The sequence below is a fragment of the Uranotaenia lowii genome, chromosome 3 (genome assembly GCF_029784155.1).
Source record: "Uranotaenia lowii strain MFRU-FL chromosome 3, ASM2978415v1, whole genome shotgun sequence".
In the NCBI taxonomy this organism is placed as follows: Eukaryota; Metazoa; Arthropoda; class Insecta; order Diptera; family Culicidae; genus Uranotaenia; species Uranotaenia lowii.
In genome coordinates, this window is record NC_073693.1 from 277,724,598 (window position 1) to 277,745,376 (window position 20,779).

At 39.7% G+C, this 20,779-nt stretch overlaps 1 protein-coding gene across 9 annotated transcripts in view; it reads left to right on the plus strand.

Annotated features, from left to right (window-relative positions):
- The window catches only part of LOC129757215 (ankyrin-3-like), a 255,433-nt gene that overhangs the window by 193,612 nt on the left and 41,042 nt on the right, over nucleotides 1-20,779 (plus strand). For all 9 annotated transcript variants that reach the window (XM_055754349.1, XM_055754350.1, XM_055754351.1 and 6 more), the window contains 4 exons: nucleotides 7,079-7,531; nucleotides 7,588-8,352; nucleotides 16,923-17,126; nucleotides 19,985-20,728. In XM_055754349.1, coding sequence (XP_055610324.1) covers nucleotides 7,079-7,531; nucleotides 7,588-8,352; nucleotides 16,923-17,126; nucleotides 19,985-20,728 — 2,166 coding nt within the window. The remainder of the gene's footprint in view (nucleotides 1-7,078; nucleotides 7,532-7,587; nucleotides 8,353-16,922; nucleotides 17,127-19,984; nucleotides 20,729-20,779) is intronic.

Consider the following 20,779-nt stretch of genomic DNA (forward strand, 5'->3'; position numbering starts at 1 on the left):
ATAATAAAAAATATATACATACACGTAAAGGGTGAAACGTCAAAATTTGGTCAAGGGAAAACGCGTGTAAATCGGTGAAATCGTTTTTTAAAAAATCAAATTAAATTTCTTTTTTAAGTTTAATTAGTATAAAATTCAGGAAAAATAATCAGTTAGGCTTCCGCTTTTCCAAATCCGGAATTGCCGGGCCTTACGCTGAACCCCTGCCATCAGATTTTGTACAGCCACCTTGTCCACCTTCTTCGCCGCAGAAAGCCAGTTTGCCTTGAACTGCTGCTCGCCCTTAGCAGTTTTTTTGGTCTTCTTTAGGTTCCGCTTGATAATAGCCCAGTATTTCTCAATTGGGCGGAGCTCTGGCGTGTTGGAAGGGTTCTTGTTCTTGGGAACCACCTGCACGTTGTTGGCGGCGTACCACTCCATGGCCTTTTTACCGTAATGGCAAGATGCCAAATCCGGCCAAAACAATACGGAACAACCGTGTTTCTTCAGGAAAGGCAGCAGACGTTTATTCAAATACTCTTTCACGTAAATTTCTTGGTTGACAGTCCCGGAAGCTATGAAAATGCTGCTTTTCAAGCCACAGGTACAGATGGCTTGCCAAACCAGATATTTCTTCGCGAACTTTGACAGTTTCATGTGCTTGAAAATATCTGCTATCTTTCCCTTCCTTTTGCCGTATAAAACTCCTGTCCTGGAAGCTGCTTGTAGTCGGCTTTGACGTAGGTTTCGTCGTCCATTACCACGCAGTCAAACTTCGTCAGCATCGTCGTGTACAGCCTCCGGGATCGCGCTTTGGCCGTCGTATTTTGTATATCATAGCGATTTGGAGTCACTACCTTCTTGTAAGTCGATAGTCCGGCTCGTTTTTTGGCTCGATGCACGGTTGTAGACGATACACCCAGCTTTTTTGCGGCATTTCGGAGAGAGAGGTTAGGGTCTCGCTTGAAACTACCGGCAACTCTCTTTGTCGTATCAGCGGCTTCCAGTTTTCGATTTCCCCCCGATCCAGACTTCCTGGCTGTCGACAAACGTTCCCCAAACACTTTAATTACATTTGTAACGGTTGATTTGGCAACTTTTAGCGATTTTGCCAGCTTTGCGTGCGAGTAGCTCGGATGATACGCTGCTTTTCTTCCTTGGACGGCATTTTGACAACTGAAGAGTGAATTCCAAAATCAAAATAGGAGCAACATTCTACACACACACCTTCAAAATGAGGGGTGTTCAGGTTTTTTAAATGCAAAATTGAAAGAAATACGTCATGTTGATATTGACCAAATTTTGACCGTATCACCCTTTATATTGGACAGTTCACGAAATATCTCTTTCTGCCGTTACACAGACTGGAACTAGGACATCAAAGCACTACATTGAGGTTCGAGGCCTATTATTATTTCCAAAAAATGACTTGATTACAAAATAAACAAAAATATTCTCTGACAATTATTTGACAAGATGTCAAATAATTTGGTTTAGTATGCTTAGTAATAATCTCTCTTAAAGTTATATAGCAGTTCAATTGCCAGATCCTGTATTTCCAACTTTCAATGATTTTCATGTTTTCATCGTGATAATGAGTGATTTGGTATCATCGAAAACTCATGGATTTTACCGGGTTAATTTCACCTGTGGGTAAAACAGACCGAAGCAGAAGTGAACAAAGGATTAAAAAAAAGATTTATCGTAAAGCAATACTTTTTGATGATGTTTTAAATTGCCTAAGAATTATTACATGACTTTCTGAACACTTATGTTCTTAAAAAAATATCTACTTGACATATTTACGACTTATCTACGACATGAATTATCAAAAATTTTCTGCTAAATATATTATCAAAAGAATGTCATCATGAATGGTAACCCTCCCCAGCGACACTTCAAAAATGCACCCTAGTGTAATTTCGTTAATCTTCACTTCATATTACGTTGCATGATGAAGTGCAGGGCAGAACCTCTAAAAGAGAAACTCAGAACAATTGTTCTTCACAAGATAGATCAGCTATTTCCAAGGTTGCCTAAATCACAGAAAAGTCTACAATTGATTAGAATTTTGAGCAAATTATTATTACAGATTCTATGTCACAGAACACAGAATTTTGGAAATATTCACAGATTTCAAAATAAATTTTGAATTTTTAACTTTGGTTTGGCAAAGCATAATAAGATTCGTAATTTTTATAGATTTTTCTCAAGTAAATTTGAAAAAAAACTCAGAGGTTAATGAATTTTCAAAGAAATTTGTGCTGTTTCCATCACAGAGAACTATCACAGAATTGTGGGGTAAAATCACAGAAAGTCTGAATTTTTTTTTCGAAAAAAAAAACAAATATTTATTTTCGACAACGACACTTATATTTTAACAAATTTGAGCATCCTTAAGTGTGTTTGATCTGAGATACAGTGGAGCTTAGTCTGCGAGTCACGTGGCGAAACTTCACATGTTTGTTCTGACTCCTAATATCACTCCATGTTAGTAATTTTAGCTCAGATGAGCTGGAATCGATAATCAGTGCTCATCCGAACTTAAGTTTGTTTTTCCTGAAGTCAGGGTGGAGAAGTGGAATTCCGTATGTCACGTCACTCGACTCGTAGAATCAGACTTTTTGGACTTTTACAATTCAAACTGCAATGTCTCAGAAACTACGCAACGGCTACACTCAGAAGAATTCTTAATATAGTTTCCATAAGATTCGTCATATGAACCACGGTTTTGAGTTCAAATTAAGTTTTCATAAGAATTTCTCATGAAATATGGGAGAAGCGACATTGTGAAAAAATAATGAACAGAATGACTCATTATGACTGATGAAATCCACTCCTTCAAACAGATGTTCATCTTCAGAGATCATTCGGGACATAAGACAATCTTATGAAATTCCTGTAAAATTTCAATAATAGATATTGTGTCGTTCTGCGATATTGAAAATTAAATGTTAAAAGTTGAAAAAGTTCGATTATCGTAGAATTACTCTATCTCGGGATGTGTAGCCTGAGATAGAGTAATTCTTTAGAAAGCTAAAATTGTGTGGAATCATGAAGTAATAGTCTATTTATCTTATGCATAAATTAGAACAAAAATATTATCAAAGTAATAGGTTATAAAAGATCAAAGTCGAAGATACAGTGCGCACCACTGATTCTCGTGTTGGTTTTTTCATTTCAGAAAAATACTGAGACAGAAACAGAGATAAAACCGTAAGAATAGCTCAGGTTTATTTATTCTACAACTTTAATAGCATAGCCTAATCAACCAGGAATCGGTCTAAAATTTTAGCAAGGCATGTAGGCTGAATTTCATATCTTATCAGTGTCATGAGAGAACCAACCCTGTGAATTTTGCTAGCAGATTTGCATTATTCGTGTAAGTTTATCAGTCACTTTGATGAAAAATCATAGACAAAAGATTCGGAAAGGTTTAAAAAGCACAATCAACATGCTTGAATGCGTTCTATGTTAAATTTGGTGATAATGAAGTCATTTGAAAAAAATTTATGCTTTAAAAGAACTGAACCCTAGCCTTCTGAGCGAGAAGAAAAATCTTCTACAAAAGAAAGAAAAAGTTCTCTAAGGAGAATTGGCTGTAAAGTTTTATCCGGGTTTGGCCGGAGATTTAATACAACATTCTCGAAAAGTCCGGTCCGGCCCGTTTGTCCGAATTATATTTAAAAAAAAGCACGGTTTTGTCCCGGATTTAGTCATTTTGTTTGCCAAATCGAACAAAAAAAACAAATTGTTTTTTTTATTGATTTTTGTTGAGTAATTTTTGGGTTTTGACCAAATTTGCCCGTATTTTTGGTCGACAATTCTGTAATCGAATACTCGGATTTGGCCAGGATTTTAGGCCAAATAGCCTGCATTTGTCCGGCCCGAATATGTGCTGAAAAAATTCTGGCAACCTTATTGTAAGGCCAATCAATAAATTTTTAGCCTGTTTACGTTATCTTCCTTTTGTAGAAATTTATTTTATTTATTTTCAGAAGTCACAGTTTCAGATCTTTAAATGTTTGAAATTTAGTATGTACTTATAACGCACATAACGGAACTTTTAAGCAACAAAAAAATCTTTGCTCAGCCGAAACATAACTTTGAAAGCACCCATTTTAACAAAGATGGAAAATAAGATAATTTTCTCAATAAACTTAAGCACTATTATATACGTGAGATTTTGCAGAACGTAAGATTATCGAAAAATATATAAAGGAACAAAATAGTATTGTAAAAGTGCACAAAGTTTAATTTTGAAAAAAACACCCCTTTAAGTTGTTGTGTTTGGCCATTTTTCATACATTTCTCGAAAATTTGTATTTTTCTATTGAACGTAACAATAGGTAAATAAAATTCTGAAAATCAGAATCACCAAATAAAGTTCGAAATATGAAGAATTGTTTGGCATAACTGACTCAAAGTCTGAGGGACTCAATTGAAATCGACTACAGAAAATTTACTTCACTCAGTGAAAACCATATCAATTTCCAAAAAGATCAGATTTTTCATCTAAATTTTGATTAAGTTTGATATTTTTATACGTAAATTCATGATTGAAATCAAATAAAATAAAATGCAAACTGTGGATTTGAGTTTAATTTGAAATTATTACGTTACAGTAAAACTTCAAGTTGGAAATCTGAGGAGGCATTTTAAAAATCAATAATTTTTTTTTTTTTGTTTCGATTATAGTCGTTTTATCATCATTATGGCATTCGCGACTTTATCAACGTTGCAGTTGGCGGATCATTATTGAAAAACTTATCCGGTACAACTGTGTTCGATGTTTACTCTTGGGCTCGAACTCGCGGACATAAAAATCAATAATGAAATACAAATTTGTATGATAATTTTGGATTTAAATTATGAATTGCAGTAAGACATTGTGGTTATCAGCACTGATTGATTTTGTCGATTCGATTTTGAAGATAAGATACGTAATCTTTTTTTTTCAAATTTATATTCCACCTACTACATTCTGCATTTGAATTCCGGACTGAAATTCAGAATCACAGTTTCAAGTGGTAATCTTGAATCAATCAATACGCTTTCCTGTATTTTACAGATTAAAACGTGTTTGGTTAAGTATCCTCCGTATGAATTTACAAAAAGAACGGACTTCATAGAATTATCTGTTTATTAAAGCTAAAATTGCATGAGTTACGAAACTGCTAGCCAAACCTCTCTGCATGAATTACGAACTCATTTTTTTTTTTTTTTTTTTTTTTTTTGAGAATAACTTTCTTTACCTCTTTAGGAGTTTATTAGAAAAAATAATTGCAACACTTTGTTTTGTAAATAACTTTTGAAAGCATGAATGAAAATTGATGAAATTTTCAGCGAAGCTACTTGATAATGTTATGTTTACATGTTCAAATTTTTGTAATGTTTTTTCAAGTCGTTTTTGAGATAGCGTCCAATGATAAAGCTTTTCGACTTTTATTTTTCGGCAACACGTGCGCCATCTATAATACATAATATAAACCACCTTTTTTTTTTAAATCAAGGCTATTTCTGGCGTTTTCTGTTTCCTGAAGATTGACCTTCAAAATAACTGGAAATTTTTAAATTGTTCGAAGTTACAACGAATTTAGCCGATTGTCCTCCTTCGGCACAAAACCAACATATTTGACTTTTTATCACTCCATCACAGTTTTTGCGTAATAGCACGATTCCAGATCCAACTAAAACAGACTATAAACTATTTGGGACCTATTGAAATGCTTTGCATTGAAAACAGCCGCATTTGGAGGCAGTTTTTTTTTGTATATTTATCCATTCATCGTGTCAATCGTTTTGAACCACTGGGTGGTTTGCAGTTTCCACACATCGTTAGCCTTATCAAGTACTATACGTAAATTTTTTCAATTTTTTCTTCTCGTTTATCTCCGGAAAATACAAACGAGACTTGTCAACGCAAAGTTTTTGGCTCGACACCTGTCAGGTGACCGCTCAAGAGTTCGTTTTGCTGTCCATTACAAAATTTTTAAAAAATCTCCTCACTTGCAGTCCAAATATTTTGCGCACGCTTCGACCACCGTATTTTGTTTATTTTACTGGTGAGCAGATTTTCTTCCTTGAAGTAATTAAGTCAGGCCTGTTTATTAGTCAACTAGACGAGTCAGAAAAATTCATCATGTTTATCGATCAATATTTTCGGATTGAGCTTGAAAAAACCTCTCACACTCCTTAAATTCATGGAATCAATCATCTTCAGTTTTATTAAAATTTTAGCTCACTATTGGATCCTCTAGGACTTACTTAACGATTGTCTATGTGAACTTTGATCGAATAGTTTATTTCCAGTTGTTTTCGGGTCTCCCACTGGGACTTTCCTGGATTTTCCTCGATCCTGCCCAAAAAATTTTGTCAATGAATTTCAATATTGGGTTATATCTCAAAAACCACTTGACAGATTGTCACCAAATTTTGAACACGTATATATTACAATACTAGGTAACTTCTTTGAAAATTTTGCGAATACACGCCTTACTATCAAACTTATGCCAGGAAAAAACATTTTTTTCCAAAGTTGTAATTTTTAAATAGTTTAAAAAATGATTTGACCTTTTTTTTTGGTTTCATAATTGTAAATTGCATTTCTTATGCGTCATAGTGTGAAATATGTTACAATACCCAATAGGGCTTTAATACTTTCCAAACCATACATGGTTTCATGAGTGTTTTAGGGTTATTTTATTTATTTACATAGTATACCGTCTCACGACATAACTTGACGAACATAATTCCTAAAATTCACTCGGGCCATGGCAACCGTTCTCCAATTTCTCGGGCACCCCACGTTCGCCAGATCACGCTCCACTTGGTCTAACAACCTCGCTCGTTGCGCCCCCGCTCGGCTTGTTCCTACCGGATTCGTAGCGAACACCTGTTTTGCAGGACAGTCGTCCGGCATTCTCGCAACATGTCCTGCCAGCGTATCCGGCCAGCCTTCACCACCTTCTGGATACTGGGTTCGTGTTTGAGGGTTAAAAAATTAATAAAATTTCATCGTTAAAACCCTTTCCATGACAAAGTTCTTCCTTCGGTCCTGTTACTAAAAATTACCGTTTTTTAAATCTTTTTTTCACAGAATGGCTTGAACGCGCTCCACCTTGCATCGAAGGATGGGCACGTGGCCGTGGTTACGGAGCTGTTGGCCCGCGGAGCCACCGTAGATGCGGCCACCAAGAAGGGTAACACCGCACTGCACATCGCTTCGTTGGCCGGCCAGGAGGATGTAGTTAAGCTGCTAATCCAAAATCAGGCTTCCGTTAATGTGCAATCGCAGAATGGCTTCACGCCGCTCTATATGGCCGCCCAGGAAAACCACGATTCGGTGGTGCGTTTGCTGCTTTCGAATGGGGCCAACCAGAGTTTGGCTACCGAGGATGGCTTCACGCCCCTGGCCGTTGCCATGCAGCAGGGTCATGATAAGGTAGTTGCTGTGCTGCTAGAAAGCGACACTCGCGGCAAGGTTCGACTTCCGGCGTTGCACATCGCAGCAAAGAAGGATGACGTCAAGGCAGCTACGCTACTACTTGAGGTATATTGAACTATGAATCTCTTAAACCTTATCTAACGCCTCTCCCCATTTTTCAGAATGATCATAATCCGGATGTTACATCCAAGTCCGGTTTTACTCCGCTTCACATCGCATCGCACTACGGCAACGAAGCTATGGCCAACCTGTTGATCCAAAAGGGAGCGGATGTTAACTACGCTGCTAAGCACAATATTAGTCCATTGCACGTTGCTGCCAAGTGGGGTAAAACCAATATGGTTGCCCTGCTGCTCGAGAAAGGCGCCAACATCGAAAGCAAGACTCGTGACGGGTTAACACCGCTGCATTGTGCTGCCCGTTCCGGTCATGAACAGGTCGTAGATATGTTGTTGGAACGAGGCGCTCCAATCAGCGCCAAAACCAAGAACGGTCTGGCACCGTTGCACATGGCTGCCCAAGGAGAGCATGTCGATGCGGCACGGATCCTGCTCTATCACCGGGCCCCAGTCGATGAGGTCACCGTAGATTATTTGACGGCTCTGCACGTTGCTGCTCACTGTGGGCACGTTAGGGTTGCCAAGCTGCTGCTGGATCGCAATGCCGATGCAAACGCTCGGGCTCTGAACGGATTTACGCCGCTGCATATTGCTTGCAAGAAGAACCGTATCAAGGTCGTAGAGTTGCTGCTCAAGCATGGTGCCAGCATTAGCGCTACCACTGAGAGTGGCTTGACTCCGCTGCATGTCGCCTCATTTATGGGCTGTATGAACATTGTCATCTATTTGCTGCAACATGACGCCAGTCCGGATGTGCCGACTGTGCGTGGAGAAACCCCATTACATCTTGCGGCTAGAGCTAATCAGGTATGTGGTATTTCAATCAATTTCAATATATTCTGGTTTTTGGGTGTACAGTGGATTTGAAATTTTTAATAATATACTCACGTATATCTTTTACACACTGAGCTTAAATTGGGGCTTCTGACCTTGATCCCATCTTGAATCACGATGAATCTTTTGGAGCTGGTACGCTTCCCGTCAATACTCATAAATGAATTAAGGTATTCTTCTGCACCTTCGAGACGTGGATTTATTCGAGATATTCTTATCCTCTGCTCATGGATTTGCTGTCCACAAAATACCTACTACGGAGCGTGTCATGTCCTATAGAAAACGAAACTATGATACTGCTCGTCGATAGAGTTATTCTACTATGCATGCGCATGCGACGTACCCACGAGATCCACTACGTCGTTGTATAAGCCTTCCTATTGTTGTTTCATCCGTGAGCTCAGACGCACCCTTCACGAATGTCCACCGGTGGGATTTCTCTACCTCAGTTTACAGTGACCATATTAAGATCCTAACGTCCATCTTCTAATGTATGTACTCTTTTGACGTTTATCGATACTTCTTGGACACTAAAGGCAAGTGTATTACCTAAAACTAACGAGCCTTTAGTAAACAAAGAGACGAAATGTCACGATTGGAATTTTTGATTTTCTGTCAGTGTCATTCCAATCGAGCAAAACCAAGCAGTTTAAAAGGCAGCCCTACAGCAGGATTGCAAGCTCATTATTTCAAAAGAGATCAGGCTGCGCATCTTTGTTTACTATAGTTTCTTTACCTAAAACCCTTTCCACATTCTATTATCTTAAGTAACAAAAAAAAAACTACAGTATGACCCATACAAAATGCGGAAATCTATCATCAACAATAATCGATTTGTCCACTTTCGTTCTAAACTCCGCTCTCCAGGCGAGATCTGAATCGGTAGCATACCTCCGCAATATAAGCCTCTGACCCCGAAGCCCACACGTAAGAGGTGGAAACCTTCAGAGAATAAAAAATTGGGTGGGAGGATCCACAAGCCTTCCCTTGAAAATACGCCAACATAAAAAAATCGAGGGGATATGGCATGAGCTCTATCTTGTTGGAAAACAACATTCTCGGATTCACCGAGGACAAGGGAGGCTATCATCTAGGCCACGATCTGCTGGCTCCGATGAGATGCTTTGTAGTAACTTGAATTTCACATTCTCTGAAGCATCCGCCCCTGAAGGCTAAGGATGCTCCAGAGAAAGTTAACTTGAATTTCACATTCTCTGGAGCATCCTTTGCCTTCAAGCGCTAAATATACCGATCCGGACAGGAATTGGACACCGGATCAATCGAAAAAAGTTTCTCGTCTGAAAACACGACGATCAACTGCATCTTCTTCAACTTAGACAACAATCGCATTGAGCGCTCAAGTCGCAGTGCTTTTATTCGTTCTGTTATCAAATGACGCTTTACTCTTGCCTTTGATGATGCATTAGAATCATCTGTGAGAAAAGTTGCATGAAAAAATTCGAGATATTCGCTTTCTTAGTCAGCTTCCAGATTGATCTGAATGAATTCTAATTCAATTTCGTTTTGACCGATTTTGTCACTTTTTCGATGAATGTAGACCGTAGTTTTCCAATATTCGGCTTCCGTGGACAAGGTCCATCAAAAAGAGGACGTTTAACACGATCAATAATGTCTAAATGGCATGATATAGCCGCCGCAATTTATTCGGAAGATTTTGGGCAAGAAGCAAGCTGGCCACTATCTCATTTATGCCCATATAGCGAATACATTACTACTGCATTGTTTACGTCAATTCACAGAAGAAGGTTAGAGCTGATACACACTCAAGAATACATCATCAAAAATTGTCAAAATCAACTCAAAACAGAACGCTGAAAATTTTCACATTGTTCATGGTTCATTCTGTATATAAATCGATGTTTATAAATCAACCACACCTGCATATCTGTGGCAATATCCCTTTTATGAATAAAGGGTGATACGGTCAAAATTTGGTCAATATCAACTTGACGTATTTCTTTCAATTTTGCATTTTAAAAACCTGAACACCCCTCTTTTTGAAGGCGTGTGTGTAGAATGTTGCTCCTATTTTGATTTTGGAATTCACTCTTCAGTTGTCAAAATGCCGTCCAAGGAAGAAGAGCAGCGTATCAAAATTTTGCTCGCGCATCGCGAAAATCCGTGCTACTCACACGCAAAGCTGGCAAAATCGCTAAAAGTTGCCAAATCAACCGTTACGAATGTAATTAAAGTGTTTGGGGAACGTTTGTCGACAGCCAGGTAGTCTGGATCGGGGGGAAATCGAAAACCGGAAGCCGCTGATACGACAAAGAGAGTTGCCGGTAGTTTCAAGCGAAACCATAACCTCTCTCTCCGAGATACCGCAAATAAGCTGGGTGTATCGTCTACAACCCTGCATCGAGCCAAAAAACGAGCCGGACTATCGACTTACAAGAAGGTAGTGACTCCAAATCGCGATTATAAACAAAATACGACGGCCAAAGCGCGATCCTGGAGGCTGTACACGACGATGCTGACAAACTTTGACTGCGTGGTAATGGACGACGAAACCTACGTCAAAGCCGACTACAAGCAGCTTCCGGGACAGGAGTTTTATACGGCAAAAGGAAGGGGAAAGGTAGCAGATATTTTCAAGCACATGAAACTGTCAAAGTTCGCGAAGAAATATCTGCTTTGGCAAGCCATGTGTACCTGTGGCTTGAGAAGCAGCACTTTCATAGCTTCCGGGACTGTCAACCAAGAAATTTACGTGAAAGAGTGTTTGAATAAACGTCTGTTGCCTTTCCTGAAGAAACACGGTTGTTCCGTACTGTTTTGGCCGGATTTGGCATCTTGCCATTATGTTCAAAAGGCCATGGAGTGGTACGCCGCCAACAACGTGTAGGTGGTTCCCAAGGACAAGAACCCTCCCAACACGCCAGAGCTCCGCCCAATTGAGAAATACTGGGCTTTTGTCAAGCGGAACCTGAAGAAGACCAAAAAAAAACTGCTAAGGACGAGCAGCAGTTCAAGGCAAACTGACTTTCTGCGGCGAAGAAGGTGGACAAGGTGGCTGTACAAAATCTGATGGCAAGGGTTAAGCGTAAGGCCCGGTAATTTGGATTTGGAAAAGCGGAAGCCTAACTGAATATTTTTCCTGAATTTTCTACTAATTAAACTTGAAAAGGAATTTTAATTTGATTTTTTAAATAAACGATTTCACCGATTTACACGCGTTTTCCCTTGACCAAATTTTGACCGATCACCCTTTACTTTCTGTCTGTTTCACTTTTGACGTCAAAACCAACGCCAAACTCGGCTTCCACTTCTTCCTTCTTCGACTACTTCCTTTCACTTCAGCTTTAAATTTCTTCTTTCTCATTTCTTCTCTAACGTACTCATCAAAAATGGACTTTTTTCAAATCGCGATTGAAAATTAACCAAGAAAGATTATTAAATTCTATAAATTTTCCATGCAAGGTAGTAAAATGAACTTACTGACAAAAATATAGTTAACACTTCTGAGTAACCTTGCGCCTTTTTAACGAAAAATTAAAAATGGCGGACAAAAATAATCGTGTAGACATTGTTTTAGGTATTTTTTTGTTTTTTTTTTTATCAATTCATCTTCAATTTTTGCAAAACATTTTGTCAAAGAGTCAGTTTTCCTCGTTTATTTTTTCAATCCCTCCTCAATTTTCACGACAAAATTCATTATTTTCTTCAGTCGTTTTCGCTTTGCCTGCTGCTCCGAAACCGGTGGAGGGGAATTCAGTTGGATGACATATTTGTCCATGTTCACCAGACACTGTTTCAGTGTTTCTCTTGTTTCATCATGAGCACCCTTTAGAACTTCTTATCACTAAAAACTAGTACCAATTGATTCTGTGCATCATATTACTTCTGTGAGCCAGGTTTGGCGAAATTAACTGCTGCTTCAGTGCAAAAACTGGTATAACCCTTAAAAAGCACTATACACCTAGGTTTTTTTTACACGGTTTTTTTACGCGGTTTTTTTTTACACGGCTTTTTTTACACGGTTTTCGGGAATTAACACGGTTTTTTTTTACACGGTTTTCGCGAATTTACACGGTTTTTGAGAGAAAATATTCTAAGTCCTTTTCAAAGGAAAACACTTAGAATCATTTTGAAGTTGGGAAAATCTTATCTCTTAGACTAAGAACATGATACATGAGACCTAAGACCTGGGACCTGAGACCTGAGACCTGAGACCTGAGACCTGAGACCTGAGACCTGAGACCTGAGGCATGAAACATGAGACTTTAGACCTGAGACATGGGACATGAGACATGAGGCATGAGACATAAGACATGAGACCTGAGGCATGAGACCTGAGGCATGAGACAAGAGCCATGAAACATGAGACCTGAGACCTGAGACATGAGACTTTGGACCTGAGACCGGAGACAAGCTACTAGAATTAGTACCGCGAGAAACAAGTTTAGCTCCGGTTTCAACATGCGACCCCTCTAATGAAAGGGTTTGACTTGTAGGTGATGAAAAATAGTGTCGCCACTTCGCTAGTACAAGCTACTAGTGTTAGTACCGCGAGAAATTAGTTTAGCTCCGATTTCAACTTTAGACAGGTCAAATGAAAGGGTTTGACTTTCAGGTGATGAAAAATAGTGTCGCGAGTTCGCTAGTACAAGCTACTAGTGTTATTACCGGAAGAAAGAAGTTTCATTTCCGATTTCAACTTGCGACCAATCAAGTTAAAGTGTTTGAAGCAAACAGAACTCAAGGTAAGTTGTGAGATACGTCTCGTTGATCGAGTGGTTAGCGTGGTAAGACGGTAATCGCTGGTCCTCTGATGGCATGGGTTCGATTCCCATCTCGGTACTGGAGTTAAATGTTAATCTTAAATTTTCAACGTAATTAATTCAGTCTGCAAAGCCTAAATCGGCATAGACGATGTATGTCTTTTAAACAGAGATACCGTCTGGTGCATCTGGTGCATCATGCAACAGTTTTCAACTTCAATGGCCTTTAAAAACATTATTTCCGCAGATAATCATACCGTTTGTACAAAAAAGTTTTAAAGTTGATTGCACATAAAATTGAGGTAGTCAGAAAAATTATTGGTTCCACCAGTTGTGATGTATTTGAAATGTCGTAATGCATGAAGCACCACCATAAATGTTTTTATAGAAAAGGCATTTAGGGGTGAAAAATACTGTAACAAATTCTACTAGCTGAAATCATAAAAAATCATGATTGGATGGATAAAAATTTTGAAGTTATATTTTCATTAACTGCAAATTTCAAAGAATGCTATGTTTGATAAAAAATTTCGAAAATTTGTAGCATCTTGTTCAAGTTTCCAAACAATCAAAAAACGCACGGGCTCACAGCTAGAATGATGATTTTATTCAATTTTCAGCTAGGCGCTACAGTTTCTGCTTGCGCGTTTTGATTTATTTTGCCAGTTATAAAAACAAAACGTGATACAAAATATAAAAAATACACTTTAAATACTATTCAATTCCCCGGAATCTCAAGATTATCCCCTGTAACCAATATCACCAACAAGTCAACCCCTTTCACTTGACGGGTCGAAAATTGAAATCGGAGCTTAACTAATTTCTCGCGGTACTAATACTAGTAGCTTGTACTAGCGAAGTCGCGACACTATTATTCGTCATCTACAAGTCAAACCCTTTCACTAGAGGGGTCGCAAGTATAAATCGAAGCTTAACTAATTTCTCGCGGTACTAATCCTAGTAGCTTGTACTAGCGAACTCGCGACACTATTTTTCGTTACCTACAAGTCAAACCCTTTCACTTGACCGGTCGAAAGTTGAAATCGGAACTAAACTAATTTTTCGCGGTACTAACACTAGTAGCTTGGACTAGCGAAGTCGCGACACTGTTTTTCGTCACCTACAAGTCAAACCCTTTCACTAGAGGGGTCGCAAGTCTAAATCGGAGCTTAACTAATTTCTCGCGGTACTAATCCTAGTAGCTTGTACTAGCGAAGTCACGACACTATTTTTCGTCACCTTCAAGTCAAACCCTTTCATTTGACCGGTCGAAAGTTGAAATCGGAGCTTAACTAATTTCTCGCTGTACTAACACTAGTCGCTTGTACTAGCGAAGTCGCGACACTATTTTTCGTCATCTACAAGTCAAACCCTTTCACTAGAGGGGTCGCAAGTTGAAATCGGAGCTTAACTAATTTCTCGCGGTACTAATCCTAGTAGCTTGTACTAGCGAAGTCGCGACACTATTTTTCGTCATCTACAAGTCAAACCCTTTCACTAGAGGGGTCGCAAGTTGTAATCGAAGCTAATATAATTTTTCGCGGTAATAACACTAGTAGCTTGTCTCAGGTCTAATGTCTCATGTCTCAGGTCTAATCTTTCATGGCTCTTGTCTCATACCTCAGGTCTCATGTCTTATGTCTCATGTCTCATGTCTCAAATCTCAGGTCTCAGGTCTCATATCTCATGTCTCATGCCTCTTGTCTCATGTCTCATGTCTCAGGTCTCAGGTCTCAGGTGTCATGTCTTAAGTCTCAAGTCTCATGTCTCAGGTCTCATGTCCCATGTCCCATGTCTCAGGTCTCAGGTCTCGTGTTTTATGTCTTAGGTTTCTAGTCTCAGGTCTCAGGTCTAATGTCCCATGTCTTTGGTCTCATTCTTCAAGTCTCAGGTCTCATGTCTCAGATCTCAGGTCCCTGGACTAAGGTCTCAGGTGTCATGTCTAAAGTCTCAGGTCTCATGTCTCTAGTCTACATTTTCAGTGTCAGAACTTCAGAGCTGCAGAATTCGAATGGTCTTTTTTTACACGGTTTTCGGGAATTAGCACGGTTTTTTTTACACGGTTTTCGGGAATTAGCACGGTTTTTTTTTACACGGTTTTCGGGAATTAACACGGTTTTTTTTTACACGGTTTTTTTTACGCGGTACGTATATCAGTGTAAAAAAAACCTTACTGTATTAGCATTATACTATAGCGTTGGCGGGCAAAATGCTGGGAAAATGCAAATGGCGTTCGAATAAGGTACGACAATGCGGGAAAATTTATTTTTTAGTTTTTTTTTGGCTTTATTTTTCTGATACGATACTGAATTTGTCTATTGTTGATATTAGCTTATGCCTATCGGGTTGAATTTCCTACATTATTTGTTTTCTGCATTAAATGTGCATTAATTCAGCATCAATCAATGATAATGTGTTTTGGCCTTATACCACTGTAGTGCTTACATAGTGCTAAAAAGCATTAAAGCAAGCTTGTGTGTGATGCCAATTTCATTCCTAGAAAATGCTATTATTCTGATTTAGAGTATGTTGCATTTCAAAACCATTGTGAAAAGCGGATAAAATGCTAGTTGCATTTTAAAATAGTTGTATAACTCTGTTAAGATGTAGCATAGCACTTGAAGGGCTGTTATAATGCAAAACTGCACCTGATGTGCTGATATAGTGTAATTTAGCACTAAAATGCTGGTATAAAGCTAAAAAATGCAAAGCTTTAGTGCTTATGGTTACTTGGGTGGTTTCCGTTTTCTGCGTGACGGACTTTCGATCTTTGCGCACGCGCACGTTTCTAAACGAAGTAGCTTCAGTGTTTTTGCCATCACAATTAGAGTTTGATTAATAGAGCTTTCAATATTCTTTCTGAAGACTCATTTCTTTAGCTTGTCAAGTTTGGTTGACTATCTCTGTCTCTCTTTCTCCGTTGATCATCTCTCCTGGTTCGTATCAGCTCGCGCATGATTTACGGTATTTCGTCGACTATAGCACGCCACGATTGTTCGTCGCGACACATTTTACTCACAACATTTTCAGCGTTCAAATTTTTGAAGTTGTTAACGCCTTCAAATGTACCTGAGGCATAAATAGGCAGATAGCATGTTCTGCCGATTCCTTCGTATTTACGCAGTCCGGGCAATAAGGCGAGCTGATAAGCGCAAACCGATGAAGGTATTGCTTAAAGAACCCATGACCCGAAAGGAACTGCGTCAGGTATAAGTTGACCTCTCCATATTTCCGATTTATCCAGTCTGAAAGTCGCGGGACACTGTTCGTTGAGCTTTACGCACTCCTATCAACGCTCTTCCTTCGTTACACTCCATATCCTCCACCAGAGTTATGTCGGTGGGAATCATGCCCTACGTCTGCTGATATCGTTCTGTATGCACAGGAAACTCGCATGGCTGTCAGCCAATGTGTGCTCCGTATTATGGATCTGTTGCACTCTACCTCTATGGCGGAGCTCCAGGCCGCTCCTCCTTATCGTAGTGCTACGTTCGCAAAGAGACGCCTCTTGCTACTCTTTGGACCATGTGAGTTCGGCATAATCCAAGCCAATGAATCGATGACTTTCGATGCACTTTTAAAACAGTATTTGGACACGCGTGCCAAAATTTAAGCGGTTGTCAACCATTACTCCAATGTATTTCAGATGTATGCGTACGTTTTGTTATTATAAATCAACACACAGGAATATTTTTCTTCGGATGGTTTATTATCCCTTAAGCCTTAAGCCTTTTCTGCTTGGGATTTCTGACCTAAGACAACTGTAACCGATATCTTATCAAAATCTTCTATCCGTTTCAGACCGACATCATCCGCATCTTGCTCCGGAACGGAGCCCAGGTCGATGCTCGGGCCCGGGAACAGCAAACGCCACTGCACATCGCCTCAAGGCTCGGAAACATCGACATCGTGATGCTGCTGCTGCAACACGGAGCCCAGGTCGACGCCGTCACCAAGGACATGTACACCGCACTGCACATCGCCGCCAAGGAGGGCCAGGACGAGGTAAAGAATTTGGTCGCCAAAAAACTGATGGACCACATCGATACCGTCTATCTGATGCAACTGTTCTGGATAAGGCACCAGGAGTACTTTATCTGAGAGGGTTTTTTTATTTTACGAAGAGTGTTAGGTTTTAAGAGAATAACGAAACGATTTTGACGAAACTGTTACGACCTGCGCTAACCTTTCAAGAAAGGGGAAAACGACAGGATTAACCCAAACAAACAACACAACCTACGCACAAATCAACACACATACACACTAGCAGGAGTAGAACTTTTTGCTTAGGTGATCTCTGACGGATTGTTCGCATTTTCGGTGCTTGGAAGAGACAATAATTTTTAGTTCTGTTAACCCATTTATTACGAATAAATGTATGAGTTACCACCTACGACACTTTTTGTTCTGTTCTTTTAATTTAAAACTTTGATGTATGTCAATTGAAAATTAGTTATTTACAGCGCAGTTTGAAAATCTTCTGTTTAGTGAGATTGATGGCAGGAAACTAGGCGAAGGTAGTTATGATTTTATTTTTATTTCGTTTCGTTTGGTTTGCTTGAGTTGCATGATCCTATCCTGTGAATTTCACTAACACCAGACTAACAACGACCGAACTGCCTGGACTGTTGAAAAAAAAACTAACGTTCTCTAGATTAGGATGTATTTTTGAGTACAAGCTTATAACAAATATTTACAAATCATGGAATTTTGCCACATATGAGTAAATAGTTTCTGCTATACGATTTGGATTATAGCTTAACACGTTCGTCGCCATGGGACCCATATTCATGTGACGGGTGTATTTCCTGGGGGCCCCGTCACATCATGTGTCGCTCTCTTACTTGAGTTAACCGCTCAGCTTCGCCACACGTTTCAAATATTGGAGTTCTCCCTCTTTGCTTTCTCTCTCCGAGTATTTCTTTGGGCCCGGTTGCGTAGCGACGAACGTGTTAAAGGCCTATTTACACTTCAAGTGAAAATGAACGTAAAAAATCTTATTTCATCAATAACGCTACGAAACTAGGTTCTGAAACATAGTGAAATCGATGGGGAACGGTTAAAAGACGAAATTCCAGTCGGACTCTTTCCCTAACACCTGATAGAACTGTTTTTATTCCGATTTCCCCGCCACGATGAAATTTCCGCAGGGAAAAAACAGTTCTAGACGGTTTTAAAGAACAAGTCCTGTTGGAAAATCATCTTTCAATCATTCCCCAACGATTCCACCATATTACACATGCTAGTTGTGTCCAGGGAAGCAAATCGAGCAGATCTGATAATGATCATTGGTTTATCACTTGTGTAACACTTAGCGATAAATATGAGAACTTGATGACTTCTCATCGCTTTCCAATGCCGATCAAGATAAGGGGCATCCATAAATTACGTAACGCTCCTAGGGGGGGAAGGGAGTAAGCTCGAGCGTTACGAATTGTGACATAGGGGAGGGGGGGAGTTATGCTCATCGTTACGTAACGATTTTTCCCTTAAAATTTCAGTTTAATAGCAGCTATTTTGATGTCATGCAATTTTTGCAAAATGATAAGCAAACCAAAATCAACTTAAAATTTGTAAACTTCAACATGATTGAAACTGATTTGTAACCTTTCCTCTTTAAAGATTGTGAGATAGACTCCTTAATATGTGTATTGGATATCCTTGAAATAACCGTTGGAAAACCGAACAAACGCACAGAGAGTTCTTTTTCTAGCTATTTACGTCCATTCTGACTCTCCACGCCCTTCACTCTATTCAAAAAAGTGAGAAATTTTCTCTCGTGCGGGAGCGAGAACATATCCGTAACGTTGCAAGAGACGATAAATTTGAATCGGAATGCACAACTTATCGAGAGCAAAATTTAAGTTGATTGATAAGCGCTAGTATAGTGTTCTTGCGGATGAAAATCTCTCTCACGGGTGTTTTGATCGGCACATTCTATCGGAGAATAACGATTTTTGGATTCCCTGGTTGTGTCGCGTTTTTCAGTTATTGAATTTTTTCACGCTCATTTGCACTCGAACTGTAAACCGGGCTTAAGAATTGAAAGTGCCAGTCTTTCCTAACTACAATGGCGAAATTTCTAAGATACATAATTGGTCTAAACCCTCCCTCTGGATAGAAAAAAGTGCAATAAGCCTTTCAGAATCAGGCCGAATTACACCTAAGGTTGTTCGGCAGAAGGAAATTACGCCGAAAAGGGCACAATGCTGAACAGAAAAAACTAATCCCAATGAGTCATTAGGTATTAAGGGGCTGGTCGGACTGAACGTATAAAAGCCTCATTGAAGTCAGGTCGAATAGACGATAGACACAATTTTCAATAGACTAAACAACTTTTTGAACGAATATGAGATCAAAAACTTAATAGACAATAGATGAAACATACTGACTTAAAGATTTTTTTAGTGAAATGAAATTATGGTCAAAAAGACGTCGGTTTCTCACGCAACACGTTCTAACTTCGACAATCATTACGCTTGGTGTATCGCACATTACTATGAGATCACCTCAAGTTTTGGGAACACCTAGAATATACCTGCAGTATACAGACAGTTCTTCAAAACATTTGCTTCTTCCAATCTTCCGATCTAACGTCCATTCGGCTCAACGACTTTGGCTTATCACCCTTAGGCCGTATGGCAACTACGGCCTAGTGACACATTCGACTGAACGTTCTTTAGCTTAATAACCTATCCGATCTAACAACTTAAACCTGAAGAATTTTAACGAAGTTTGATTAAGTAGTCAAAGTCAATACAGCAATTCGGTTCTATATGACCCTGACTATATGTTTCTGTAAACAAATATAAATTCAACCGATTGTTCAGTATCATCACATTTATGATATCAACTTTTCACAGGTTGCCGGAGTTCTGATTGAAAACGGGGCCCAGATCGATGCGGCCACTAAGAAAGGATTCACTCCGCTGCATTTAACTGCCAAGTATGGTCACATTAAGGTTGCCGAGTTGCTTCTAGCGAAGAACGCTCCTGTAGATGCCCAGGGCAAGAACGGAGTTACGCCGCTGCACGTTGCAAGCCACTATGATCATCAGAACGTAGCTATGCTACTTCTAGAGAAGGGTGCAAGCCCACATGCTACTGCCAAGAATGGACACACTCCGCTGCATATTGCAGCACGCAAAAATCAGATGAACATAGCGACTACGCTGCTGCAATACGGTGCCCAAACCAATGCTGAAAGCAAGGCCGGATTCACGCCGCTACATCTGAGCGCACAGGAAGGTCACCACGAGATGTCTGCAGTGCTGCTGGAAAACAAGGCCAATCCGGACCAGCAGGCCCGCAACGGCTTAACCCCGATGCATCTCTGCGCACAGGAAGATCGCGTTAACGTAGCACAGGTTCTGGTCAAACACGGAGCGGATACTCACACCGCAACCAAGGCCGGATACACTCCACTGCACGTGGCCTCACACTTTGGTCAATCGAACATGGTTCGCTATCTGCTGCAGCAGGGCGTCGATGTTAACGCTCCAACCGGCATCGGTTACACTCCGCTGCATCAAGCTGCCCAACAAGGACATTGCCATATTGTTAACATTTTACTAGAGAATAATGCTGATCCCAATGCAATTACTAATGTAAGTTCGTCAGACCTTAACTCTTAAAGCCAACTCTAACCAAACCTTCTT